Consider the following 12,441-nt stretch of genomic DNA (forward strand, 5'->3'; position numbering starts at 1 on the left):
TACTTTGGGGGTCAACTGGAAATTATATAACAGGGTCCCAGTCCTCAGAAGGCCTCCTTGAAGAGGTGGTGGTTGAGCAAAAGCCTACAGATGAATGGGCAATTACCAGGGAGAACAGCGTGTGCAAAGGCCCTGAGGTTGCAAGACATTTGGTTCCATGGAGAAATAGAGAGGAGGTCAGTATGTCTGGAGCTTAGAGAGTGAGGGTTGCCGGGACGTGAGACCAGGAGGGCATTCAGGGGCCAGGCCACTAGGGCCTCATGGTGAGGATGAGGCCTGAGGTCTTTATGCTTAGAGCAGTGGGAGCCACTGACGGTTTACAGCAAGGCAGGTGAAGCGATGCAGCTTGGGTTGGGCACGATGGCCAAATGAAAAATCACTGGGGGGCAGGGGGCTGAGACGAGGAGCTGGGAGGCCCTGGGAGGATGATGCGGCCCCATCAGAGAGCCAACGGCAGGCTCAGAGTCATAAGGCTGGGCCGAGAAGGATAGGCAGTCACGGCACGAGAGGGGTCACAAACCACGAACGCGGCCCACGTGTGCAGGCGGCACCCACGGGCCAGAGCACACACGCCCCTCTGCGGCTGGGGCCTGGCCTGCTGAGCAGGTTCCCCACGCTCCCCAGCAACTGCCCCCCTCTCCCCCCCACCCCCCCCACCCCCCCCCATCCCCCCACCCCCACCCCCGCCACATGCAGGCAAGCTGTTCTCATGAACTCACTTGGCACCTTTATTAAGCATCAGCCACACTCATGCCCTGGGGCGCGGCGGCGGGTGGCAGGCCAGGGGCCCAGGCAGCCTGGGTCACTTGTCCACCTGCTTGAGCTGCTCCTTGCCATTGATGGTCACTGACCTGAGCCACCCGTCCTCCTCCACCTCCACGCGCTCCTGCCCGTTCTCCACGATGCGCTTGGTGGTGACCTTGTGTCCGTTGACCAGCTCGGTGGACGACATCACCGACTTGAACCCCGAGCTGCCGGAGCCCCCGAAGGAGGTGGACGAGAAGGTGGTGTGGCTGGCACCGCCACCCCGGCTCAGGGCGTCGAAGGACGAGAAGGCTTCCATGAAGGCCGGGAACTCGCCAAAGCCGGCCGAGAAGGCCCCCCTCAGGCCGTGGCCCTGGCCAGCGCGGTTACTGTTGAAAGGGGTGTCCCAGAAGTCGAACGAGAAGGGGTCCAGGCCACCGAAAAACTCGCGGAAGATGTCCTCGGGGTTACGGAAGGTGTAGCCGGTGTCGAAGGGGCTGCTGTAGGGGGTGCTGGCCCCGCCACCGGCCCGCCAGCTGTTGCAGCCCGCTCGGTCGTACACGGAGCGCTTCTTGGAGTCGGACAGCACCTCGTAGGCCTCAGACACCTGCTTGAACTTCTTCTCAGCCTCCTCCTTGTTGTCGGGGTTCTTGTCCGGGTGCCAGCGCAAGGCCAGCTTGCGGTAGGCCTTCTTGATGTCCTCTGGGGAGGTGCTCGCCTGCACCCCCAGCACTTCGTAATAGTTGGCCATGCCGAGGTGGGGGTGGGGAGAAGGGGGAGGCGAAGGTGGGGGAGAAGGCGAGGTGGGCACCGGTGGCCTGGGTGGCAGGGATGGGCTCAGAGGAGGCAGCAGCTGGTGTGGCTCCCTCAGCGGAGGGGGGGGGGGGGGGGCCTTGCTGGAATCTACTGGCTCCGGGCACGGCTCTGCCCAGTGAGTCTACCCTTTCATAGTACCAGTTCTCAGTTCTCAGGGACAGGTGGGCCCCTCCACTGACAGGGGGAGGGGGAGGGAGCACTGCCACAGTGGGGCCAGGCCAGGGGCAGACCCCCCTGCGGAGCAGAGGCTGGGCCCTTTGTGACATCAGCCCCCCCCCCCACCCGGGGCGGGGCAAATCCCCCAGCTCTGGACCTGGCCTGCCCCTGCCAAAGAGGTGGGCACCTTGGTGGGCCTGGAATTTGGAGTTTGGTCACGCTGGGTCTATTGGCTGAGCTCCTGGGAGCCAAGGAGCAGAGGCAGAATCTGTCGCAGGATAGGGCCTAGGTGAGCCTTGGTCAGGGAGGGGGAGGGAGGCCTTCCTGCCACAGACCCACTTAGCTGGGTTGTTGGGATGGAGTGAGGGGGCCCGAAGTGGGGAATCAGGCAGGGAGGCAGGCGCAGGAATTCATTCTTCTTGTACCCCTTAATAGGGTCAGATCCTCATAGGTCAGCCCCACAAAGGCAGGGGTGTTCCGTGCCTGGTGATCAGTAAATGTTTGTTTAATGACTGAGGCTCAGAGACATGCAGGATGTATTCAGGGTCGCACAGCAGGTCAGTGAGAGAGAGACAGAGGCAAACCCAGGGCTGTCTGAGGACAGCAAATGGAAAGAAGCATTCCACGCAACTCTGGAAGAAAGAGAAATCGGGATTGATAATGGGGGTAGTGGGTTAGATCGTGGCCTCCCCAAAAGCTATGTCCCTGTCCTAATCGCTGGAACCTGTGAATGTGATCTTATTTGGAGGAGAGATCTTTGCAGATGTAATTAAATTAGGGGTGTCGAGATGAGAGCATCCTGGATTATCAAGTGTCCTTACAGGGACATACAGAACAGAGGGGTAGCAGTGTGGCACAGGGAGAGCCTGAAGTCGCCAGAGGCCAGAGGGAGGGTGTGCAGCCCTGTGACACCTTGCTTGTGGACTTCCGGCCTCCAGGACTGTGAGAGGTTACATTTCTGCCGTTTGGGGCTTTTGTTCTTTTTTTTTTTTTTCAAGTTTATTTATTTGTGAGAAAGACAGACAGCGTGAGTGGGGGAGTCATAGGGAGCAAGAGAGACACAGAATCCCAAGCAGACTCCACACTGTCAACACAGAGCCTGACGCGTGGCTCAAACTCATGGACCGTGAGATCATGACCTGCGCTGAAACCGAGAGTCGAACGCTTAACCGACTGAGCCACCCAGGCGCCCCTCTGTTAAGTCACCCAGTTTGTGACTTAGTAAGCTAGCAAGGTGAGTGAGGTAACCACAGGTTCCTAGGCATTTACATTTCCTTAATTCTTGCTCCCGTGTAGATCCTTAATTCTACGATCCCATGATCGTACTTAGAAATAGCAAGGAACTATACTGATTTACTGATTGACGTCTCTTACTCCCTTCCCCTCACCCCCTCCAGTTGGGGTGGAACACAGGCTAAACTGCCTAGTAAGCGCATCCGCGAGGAGAGAGCTGTTGGGATCACTAAGTCCTACCTAAGAAGGCATTCCTGGGGCGTCTGGGTGGCTCAGTTGGTTAAGTGTCTGACTTCAGTTCTGGTCATGATCTCACGCTTCCTGGTTTTGAGCCCTGAGTCGGGCTCTGTGCTGACATCTCAGAACCTGGAGCCTGCTTCGGATTCTGTCTCTCTCTCTCTCTCTCTGCCCCTCTCCCGCTTGCACTCTGTATCTCAAAAATAAATAAATGTAATAAAAAAATGTTTTAAGAAGGCATTCCTCTGCCTTCTCTCCTTCCTTCCTTCCCTGCCCATCTTCCTTTCTCTAGTCCCTACCCAATACCCCTGTCTGTACTCTCTCTCTTTCTCTCTTCCTTCCCTTCCTGTCAGTGCTACATTCCCAGAACCTAACAGGGAACAGCAGGTTCTGGCCAATCCCAAATGCCAGGAGGTGGAACTCAGAATCTGGAGACACTTTGCAAGCCTGACCTAGAGTGAGAGATGCTGTCACCCCCATACCCCTCCCCAGGAGCAGGACTTGTCCTCTGTGCCCCGTGTCCATCTGCCACATGGGTTGACACCTAACACATATCACTCAGTAGAGGAAATAGACAACCGAGAATAAGTCCACTGAGTGTAGCTACAGATGAAAACGCTTCTTTATTTTGTAACTGTTTCTGTCACTGCAGTCACAGCCTGTTCTCGACGGGCCTGCCCATTGGAGCTGGGGAAAGCTGCCTGCCTGCCCAATTCTCGGTGATGACTGTGGGGACAGTGATGGCGAAGTGGGTATGTGGTGGCCAGTAAGGCATCGTTAACATGGTGGAGGTGATTAGGGTAGCATTTCTGATGTGGAGGCAGTGGTGAGGGTGAGAGTAAGTATGGCAGTGATAGTGGAGTTGATAATGACAGACAAGGTGCTGGTGGTGGTGACACTGACCCTGGACGTGTAACAATGGACGGGATGGACGGTCATTGGGCACCGTTGATAGCGACAGTGGAGGTGTGGCGGGGAGGTGATGGAAAGGCTCCTATCGGGGAGGGTGGTCATGGCAGCCATGGTCCTGGAGGTGGTGACGTTGGTGACGGTGATGGTGGAGTAGAGGAAGTTGCGTATTGTACAGCTTTGCTTTGGTAACAACCCCCACATCCCAGAGCCTTACGACAGCCATTTAGGCCTTGCCCACTTCTGTCAGCTGCTGGGGTTCCAACTCGCACGTCTTCTCATCTGGGATTCCGGATGAGGAAGGGCTCCGGTCTGGAACGTGGCGTTCTCGTGGCAGAGAGGGTGGGAGAAAGAGCCGGGCGAAAGGCGGAGTGCCTCTGGAAACTTCTCCCGGGATGGGATGTACGTCGCCCTTGCTCATGCCATGAGGCCAAGGCCAGCATCAGCGAGGTGGGGAATGGCACTCCTTCAGGAAGGGTCCGCACGTCTCAGGCTACAGGTGGGGAGGCACAATCCTCTTAGGGAGTGGGTGATCCTGCAGCATGCGGGGGGTGGGGGGTGGCCCTGGTGCTGCCGGCGATGGCAATGCTCTGGTGACCGAAGCGCTGCTCAACACGACAGGACCTGTGACAGCAATGGAGGGCTTGCTGACAACAGTCACGATGTGCTGTAGCTACGGTGTTGATGCTGATGGTGATGAAGCAGCAGGTGCGATGTCCTGGAGTTTCTGTTGCTAACTCAGCGTTGCCGCCACCCTCCTCCATGGTCCCCTCGGCGTCCTAGAGAATTCGGGAAGATTTTCCAGAATCCCCTTCCCCATGTGGTTCCGGGGTGGAGTCTGCCAATGCATGAGCTACGGAAAGCAGAGGAGAGAGAGGCCGTTGTGGGCAGATGGCAACTGGAGGTCTGCAGGAAGTTCTGGGCAACCTCTGAGAACTGCCCCCCTTCAGAGATGCAGGCTGAGATGCTCAGGGGCGGGGCGGCGGGGGGGGGGGCGCTTCCCAGAAGATCGTGAGATTCCAGCAGCTTCCAGGCAAACTCTTAAGATCTCGCCACTTTGGGGCAGCAGACCAAGACCGTCAGTGATGCCTCGTTTCCCTGATCTTTACGCGCCCAGGTCATCCCCTGGTCGTGAAAACTCACACTTTGTGTCTTCATACCTGTCACGGTCAGCAGCTGTGTGCACGCAGTCATGGTGACAGTGGCTCAGGGGAAGGTGGTGTGGGCGGTGAGGGTGACAGACGCGACAATGACGGTGGGCATGAGGAGGGAGGTGGGCAGTGGGGACACTGGGCCAGGGGACACCGGTGGTGACACGGGTGGTGGTGACGACAGTAAGGGTAGTAGCAGTGACGGTAGCAATGGTGTTGTGGTGAGGGTGACACTGGCTGAGACAAAGATGGTGTTGGTGACACTAATGGCGGTGACGTGGGTCAAGGAACGTGAATACTGTTGAGGTGGAGGCCGGTGGTGACAGTGGCGGTGGCGTCAGAGGCAGGATGTGGCGGTGGTGACAGTGTGATGATAGTGACCTGGTGCGATCGCTGGCGATACTGGAGGAGGCGGGGACGGTCATAATGGCGATGGTGGGGAAGAGGGAGGTTGATGGTGGACATAGGGATGGTCATACGTTTACGGTGATGCTAATGGGGTCATGCAACATCCGTCAGGGAGCTGGTGGCAATGGCACCACTACAGGAGACGCCTGAGGGTCCCATGGCCACACAATCAGGACGCTGTGTGGCTGGTTACATCCAATTAAGAGACAAGGGACCCAGGATGATGAGATGCTTCCCCTCGACCCAGGGTCCCCTCTGCCTGCCTTGCCTGAGACTTGACCTGTAATGTCTTTGCAAAGAGGAACTTTCCTGTGGTCCTGGAGCTCCCCCAGCAAAGATCTCTGCACTTCTCTGACCCCAGGCCCTGTGCTCAGCCTGAGGCCCCACCCTGGTGTGGTCCGTCTGTAGGAGGCAGTGAGGATGGAGACAGGGCTGGAGACCCCCAGGGTTCAGGGCTGTCCCAGGGCTTATAGGATGGGCATACAACACAGAGGCAGATCTCAGCTGCTCATTGCCCAAGGATCTCAGAAGATGGAGGGCCCTCTCCAGCTTACCAAGGACGAGGTGGGGCGAGCTTCCTACAGACGAAGGTGTGGAACTTGGCAGAGGTGATATTCCCTGCCGAAAATCGTTCTGAGTCGTGTCCTCTGAAATCCTAAGACCAAAAGTGTTAAGAGCAGAGGCATCTGAGTCCCTCCCCAGGGCCTGCGTGAGGACACAGGGATGTGCAGGCATGACTTGAGTTCAGCCCCCACACCCTTGACCACCACTGGCTGTTTGCTCACTTTCCCTCTCTGACCCTTGCTGTCCTCATTCACCGGTGCGTGGGAAAACTCCTCCCCATCAGGACTGCCTCCTCCCTGGGGAGCCAGGCTAACCTCCCTGGCTTGCAGCCTCTGTGTCCCCAGTCTGAGGCCCACCCTCAGGGCCTCAGGGGGCCTGCCTGCCCCCCGCAAGCCATGGCCTGGGAAGAAAAAGAGGACCTTGGATGACCAGGTGATCTCAGGAAGAGTCTGATCCAGTGCATGCACGGGGAGGCCCAGAGAGGGCAGGGCACACCCAAGGTCACACAGCGGTCCCAGGAACCCTCCCCAGGGCGAGCTGATGGAGGCCGATTAGGCAGCCAATTGGTATTCTGAGCAGCCAGAGGCCCCTCTCTGTCTCTGTAATTAATGGAGTGGCTTTTTAAAAGGATTCTAATCACCCTCGATCCTATCTTCTTATCACTAGCGTTCCTAATTAGATGATCCTGGCAGTCACTCGGCTAATTCCCTCCAGCCTCATGCAGCCCTGCCCAGCCCGGGGCAGCCCACCCCACCCCCGCAGTCCACCCCAGCCCAGCCAGATGGGCAGTCCGGGCCTTCTCTCCCCTCAGGGCCCCTGGTTCTCTAACTGCATTACCTTCAGGATGGATGGGTGACAGCGATGGATGGGCCACTGGATGGACAGTGACAGGTGAGTGAAGAGACTGAATGATGGACAGCTATAAGGGTGGCTAGATGGCTGAACAGAAAACTGGGAGGTTTAGAGCTCAGCCTGTCAGGTCAGACAGCTCTGCCATTTACCAGCTGTGTGTTCTTGGGGAAGTCACTTAACCTCTCTGTCTCTCACTTTCTACATCTCATCTGTAAAGTGGGAATAATAATAGCATTTCCTCATAGGATTGCTGAGGACAGCTTAGAACAGAGAAAAGGCTGTGTATGTGGGATTGCTAGCCTAACGGGTGGATAGACGGATGGATGGAAAAACAGACAGACAGATGAATGAAGGGAAGGAGTAGTAGATGGACAGGTCTGTGGGAGGATGGGTAGAAGGGTCGATGAGCATATAAATTGGTGCGCTGATGGAGGGTTGGTCAGGTGGTGGGTTACTAGACAGGTAGAAGAGACAGTGAATGCCCAGTGCCAGGCAGGGCGGGCCTCTCTTCTTCTCCAGAGGTAACAGGACAATCTCAGCTTAGGTCCTGACACAGACGTGGCTCAGACCTGCTTTCCCTCCCCCAAGACGTCCAGGAAAGTGTCCTGTTCAACCCTCCTGGCCCGTGGTAATGGGTGCCCACTGGGTCCCCAGGATCCTTTCCCCTCAACCCCTACCCGGGTAACACCCTTCCTGGTAGTGGTCCATGTGGTCTCTGGAAGCTCAGTTCTAGCCTCCAGTGGAGGGTTTCTGCCTGAGCAAAGGCATCATTTGTGGGGACCGCCCCCGCCGTGTTCCAAAGTGCACCAGCCTGTTAGGGCAGCCACTCTCCTCTCCCCACCCATAGTGCCCTAGTCTTCAGACCATACCTGCATGGGGCAACCCTAGGCAGAGCTCTGATCCCACTTCCAACAGCTCATCCTAAGCCTCCAGGATGATTCAACCCCCACTGCCTACATACACACCATGGACCTCTGTAGCTTCTGGAATGTGGGGCATCCTGGGTCTTTCTGGAAAGAGTATAGAACAAAGAAGCCTGAAGTATCTTCCAGAGTCAAGACTTACATGCATATGCACACATTCATACCAGCAATCATCCACCCACCTATCACCCACTTACCCATCTATCCATCTATCCATCCATCCATCCACGTATCCATCCATCCATCCATCCATCCACCTACCATCCATCCACCCATCCATCCATCCATCCATCCATCCACCTATCTATCCATCCATCCATCCATCCATCCATCCATCCATCCACCTATCCATCCACCCATCCATCTATCCATCCATCCATCCACCCATCCATCCAGCCATCCATCCACCTATCCATCCATCCACCCATCCATCCATCCATCCATCCATCCATCCATCCATCCACCTATCCATCCACCCATCCATCTATCCATCCATCCATCCACCCATCCATCCAGCCATCCATCCACCTATCCATCCATCCACCCATCCATCCATCCATCCATCCATCCATCCATCCATCCACCTATCCATCCACCCATCCATTTTTCCATCCATCCATCCACCCATCCATCCAACTATCCATCCATCCACCTATCCATCCATCCATCCATCCATCCATCCATCCACCCATCCATCCATCCACCCATCCATCCAGTCATCCATCCACCTATCCATCCATCCACTCATCCATCCATCCATACATCCATCCACCTATCCACCCATCCATCCATCCATCCATCCACTTCCTCGTCCATCCATCTACCCATCCATCCATCCATCCATCCACTTACTCATCCAGCCAGCCAGCCCTTCATCTATCCATCCAACCACTTATCCCATATGTTTCTTGAGCACCTATGCATACATGTACTATAAGCCAGGCACTCCTCTGGGTGCTGCAGGTATATATGCCAGTGAACACACTAGCCAGGGCGTTGCCCTCATGGAGTTGACAGCTAGCGGGAGAGACACAAGAAACTAATAATAAATAAACATAATATAATGTCAGGTAGTGATAGCTGCCATGAGGAAAAACAAAGAAGAAGGAGGATGACAAGCCTTCTCTTTCAGACAGGGTAGGCAGATAGGGCCCCACCCACCTCCACATGCGTATTAGGCATCCATGCCCCCACGCAATATGTGTGTGCCTATACACACAAACACAAGTGTCCACGTGTACACACAGGCACACAGGTGCCTCCCACAAGGCCTGCAGCCCTGCTGTGCATTGAGGGTACGGTGTCTCCAAAGATGCCCCTGCCCACCCACGCTGGGGAGGTCTGGCCCACCGCTCTGGCCAGAACTGTTTCCTTCTTCCTCACCCTGACCTTCCCATATCCCCTCTCCAGGCCTGCTCACCGGGGTCCCAGCACACATCTGGGTTTCACTGGGTCAACTGGAGAAGGGCCTAGGTGACTTCCATGCAATTCGCAATTCAGATCCACACATCTTTCAGCGCTGGTGCAGGTGCGAGCTGGAAACAGAGCAGAATTCAGCTGTGTCACCCACACCCACAGAGGGCCCTCCCAATCCCAGGCTGTGGGAAAGGAGCAGAGACCCACAAACACATGAAGGCAGCTGCAACAAGCATTGGAGACACCTGGGGTGACATCTGGGCAGGGCTTAAACAGGGCAGTTCCAGCAGGGTCTATTGAGAGAGGTGACATTAGCCTCACACATGTGAAGGTCCTCGGATTTAGACTCTGGATGTCCTTTCCCAAGGGTATAAATTGCTCGGTCGTGGAAAAAAACAGTATTTCCAGGTGGGAAGAAAATGTTCATCATAGGGCTGTAAGCACTTTCAGACTACGGGGTGCATTATAAATGAACCTCTTCCTAAATCAGTGCTCTCAACAGGGTCAGCCCTCCCTCCCCAGGGGACAATGACAGGAGACATTTTTAATTGTCATGACAAGGGGGTAGGGTTGCTATTGGCATCTTGTGGGGCGGTGTCAGGGATGCCACCAAACATCCTACGAGGTACAGGACAACCTTCCACCACAAATAATGATCCAGTCCCCAGCGTCAGTGCTATCGAGGTGGAGAACTCTGGTCTGAACCCTGAAGCCACCATTTGAAAAGTACGGTTATATTGCATTTGTGTTTTTACTGTGCCTAAGGCATTCATTTCTTTAATGTGAACGTTCAAAACATACAGGCGGTCTGTTTGGTTATTTATTTCTTAATAAAGCAGGGGCCTTGATACAGGGGGGTGGTTTCACGCAGAGGGAGCAGCGAGCACAAAGCCTCGCGTGGTGGGAGAGCCTCATCTGTGGTCTATTGTGCCTGGGACTGAGGAGACAATGAGGGGGCAGGGCCTATGGGGGTGCAAAGGTCATGCAAGGCTCAGATGCCAAACTCAAGAGCTTGGATCAGGTCCCGAGCTGGGGAGCCCTCGGGTGGATTTGAAGCACAAGGAGAATGTGATCAATGGCATGTTCTAGAACAATCTCTCTACAACAATGATGTTCCATTTCATGCCCAACAAACTGGTAACCATGTAAAAGGCTGACATTACCAAGTGCTGGCAAGGATGTGGATAGAGCAACGGGGATTCCCTGCCCTGCTGGTGGGAGTGTCAATGGGAACAATGAGTCTGGAAAATTCTTTGGCCTTATCTTGGAGATGTGAGGGTACTAAATCCTTTGACTCAGCAATTCCACTTTTAGGCTTCTGTGCCCAGAGAAACCCTCATGCATGGAGGAGGGATGAGAACAGCAAGCATATGCTCTCTTTATAATATAACACAGGAGGGGGGTGTCTGGGTGGCTTAGTCGGTTGAGCATCCGACTTCAGCTCAGGTCATGATCTCACAGTCTGTGAGTTTGAGCCCCACATCAGGCTCTGTGCTGACAGCTCGGAGTCTGGATCCTGCTTCAGATCTGTGTCTCCCTCTCTCTCTGCCCCTCCCCTGCTTGTTCTATCTCTCTCTCTCTCTCTCTCTCTCTCTCTCCCTCTCTCTGAAAAACAATAAACATTAAAAAATTAAATAATAGAAAACAGGAGGATTGGCAAATACATTGTGTTATATTTATACGATGACATAGTATATACCGCAGCGAAACTTGAATGGAACAGAACTTCATATATTCGTGTGAAAGAATATCATAAACGTGATAGTAAACCAAAAAAAGTAAGTCATAGAAAAAAAAACCTACTGTTAAGATACCATTTGTGCAAAATGTAAAAACGTGCAGAATAACGTGAGCTATGGCATAAGGATTCATACACATGTAGCAAAAAAATGTAACCTACATGGGAGTCATCAAGCCCTAGCTACTTCAGGGAAGGAAGGCAGGTAAGAAGGTTCAGAGGGTTCAATACACCTGTAATGTTTTCTCTATTTTGGGGGGAGGGGGTTAAATAAACCAAATGAGACAGAGCACAAGCAGGAGAGGAGCAGAGAGAGAGAGAGGAAGACACAGAATCCGAAGCAGGCTCCAGGCATCGAGCTGTCATCACAGAGCTCGACGTGAGGCTCGAACCCACAAACCGCGAGATCACGACCTGACAGGAAGTCTGTCGCTTAACTGACTGAGCCACCCAGGCGCCCCTGTGATGTTTTCTTTCTTAACATGAGATGAGGGGGCGTCAGAGGGACTGCAAGCTGCCTCGGTTCTCCTGCCTCCTGGTGTCTGCAGCCTGGAAGGTAAGCAGGACCTGGGACATGTATATCACCAATAGAATACGGCAAAGGTGATAGGATGCCATTCCCGGGATTGCGGGACATTATATAAAACTCCCTGGTGTTGGCCACTCTCCTGCAGAGTGTGTGTTGCTGGCTTTGAAGGAGCAAGCTGCTGTGAATCCTACGGCCACAGGGTCCTCAGTTGTGCCAGAACCTGAGCGAGGTTGGTAGCAGAGCAGACCCTTCCCTAGTTAAGCCCCTGCCGAGACCCCAGTCCTGGTCAATGCCTTGAGGGCAGCCTTGTGGGACCCCACTAAGCCACGCTGGGCTTCTGCACTGTGTGCGTGGTTTTAAGCTGCCGAGTCTGGGATTTGCTGTGCAGCTTAGAAAACTAGGGCCGCCCAGGTGGCTCAGTCGGTTGAGCATCTGACTTCAGCTCAGGTCACGACCTCACAGTTCATGGGTTCAAGCCCCATATCCGGCTCTATGTTGACGGGCTCACAGTTCATGGGTTCAAGCCCCATATCCGGCTCTATGTTGACGGCTCAGAGCCCAAAGCCTACGTTGGATTCTGTGTCTCCCTCTCTCCATGCCCCTCTCCTGCTCGTGTTCTCTCTCTCTCTCTCAAAAATAAATAAACATTAAAAAAATTTTTTTAAAAAGAAAACCAATACCGGGGGGTACCATGGTATTTATTCTAGTATTAGCTATCTTTGTGGGTGTTTGAAATATTTCATCATTGAAATAAAAAGGTTCAGA

General features: G+C 54.5%; 2 protein-coding genes across 3 annotated transcripts; one reads left to right on the forward strand and one right to left on the reverse strand.

The window, feature by feature from the left end:
- Positions 1–710: 710 nt before the first annotated feature.
- Positions 711–1,761, reverse strand: DNAJB8 (DnaJ heat shock protein family (Hsp40) member B8). The gene has a single exon (XM_058725802.1). The coding sequence runs from the start codon at positions 1,493–1,495 to the stop codon at positions 803–805; it is 693 nt and encodes a 230-aa protein (XP_058581785.1). The 5' UTR covers positions 1,496–1,761; the 3' UTR covers positions 711–802.
- An 80-nt stretch (positions 1,762–1,841) lies between these two features.
- Positions 1,842–12,164, forward strand: LOC131509733 (guanine nucleotide exchange factor subunit RIC1-like). 2 transcript variants are annotated; one of them, XM_058725800.1, is made up of 2 exons: positions 1,842–2,005; positions 7,030–12,164. In XM_058725800.1, exon 2 carries the CDS (start codon positions 8,005–8,007, stop codon positions 9,034–9,036), a length of 1,032 nt encoding a protein of 343 aa, XP_058581783.1. In that variant the 5' UTR covers positions 1,842–2,005; positions 7,030–8,004; the 3' UTR covers positions 9,037–12,164. The 2 variants fall into 2 exon arrangements, with proteins under 2 accessions (XP_058581783.1, XP_058581784.1); XM_058725801.1 differs by lacking the exon at positions 1,842–2,005 and adding an exon at positions 4,269–4,999.
- The last annotated feature ends 277 nt before the right edge of the window (positions 12,165–12,441 follow it).

This window comes from Neofelis nebulosa, chromosome 4, assembly GCF_028018385.1.
Source record: "Neofelis nebulosa isolate mNeoNeb1 chromosome 4, mNeoNeb1.pri, whole genome shotgun sequence".
Classification (NCBI taxonomy): domain Eukaryota; kingdom Metazoa; phylum Chordata; class Mammalia; order Carnivora; family Felidae; genus Neofelis; species Neofelis nebulosa.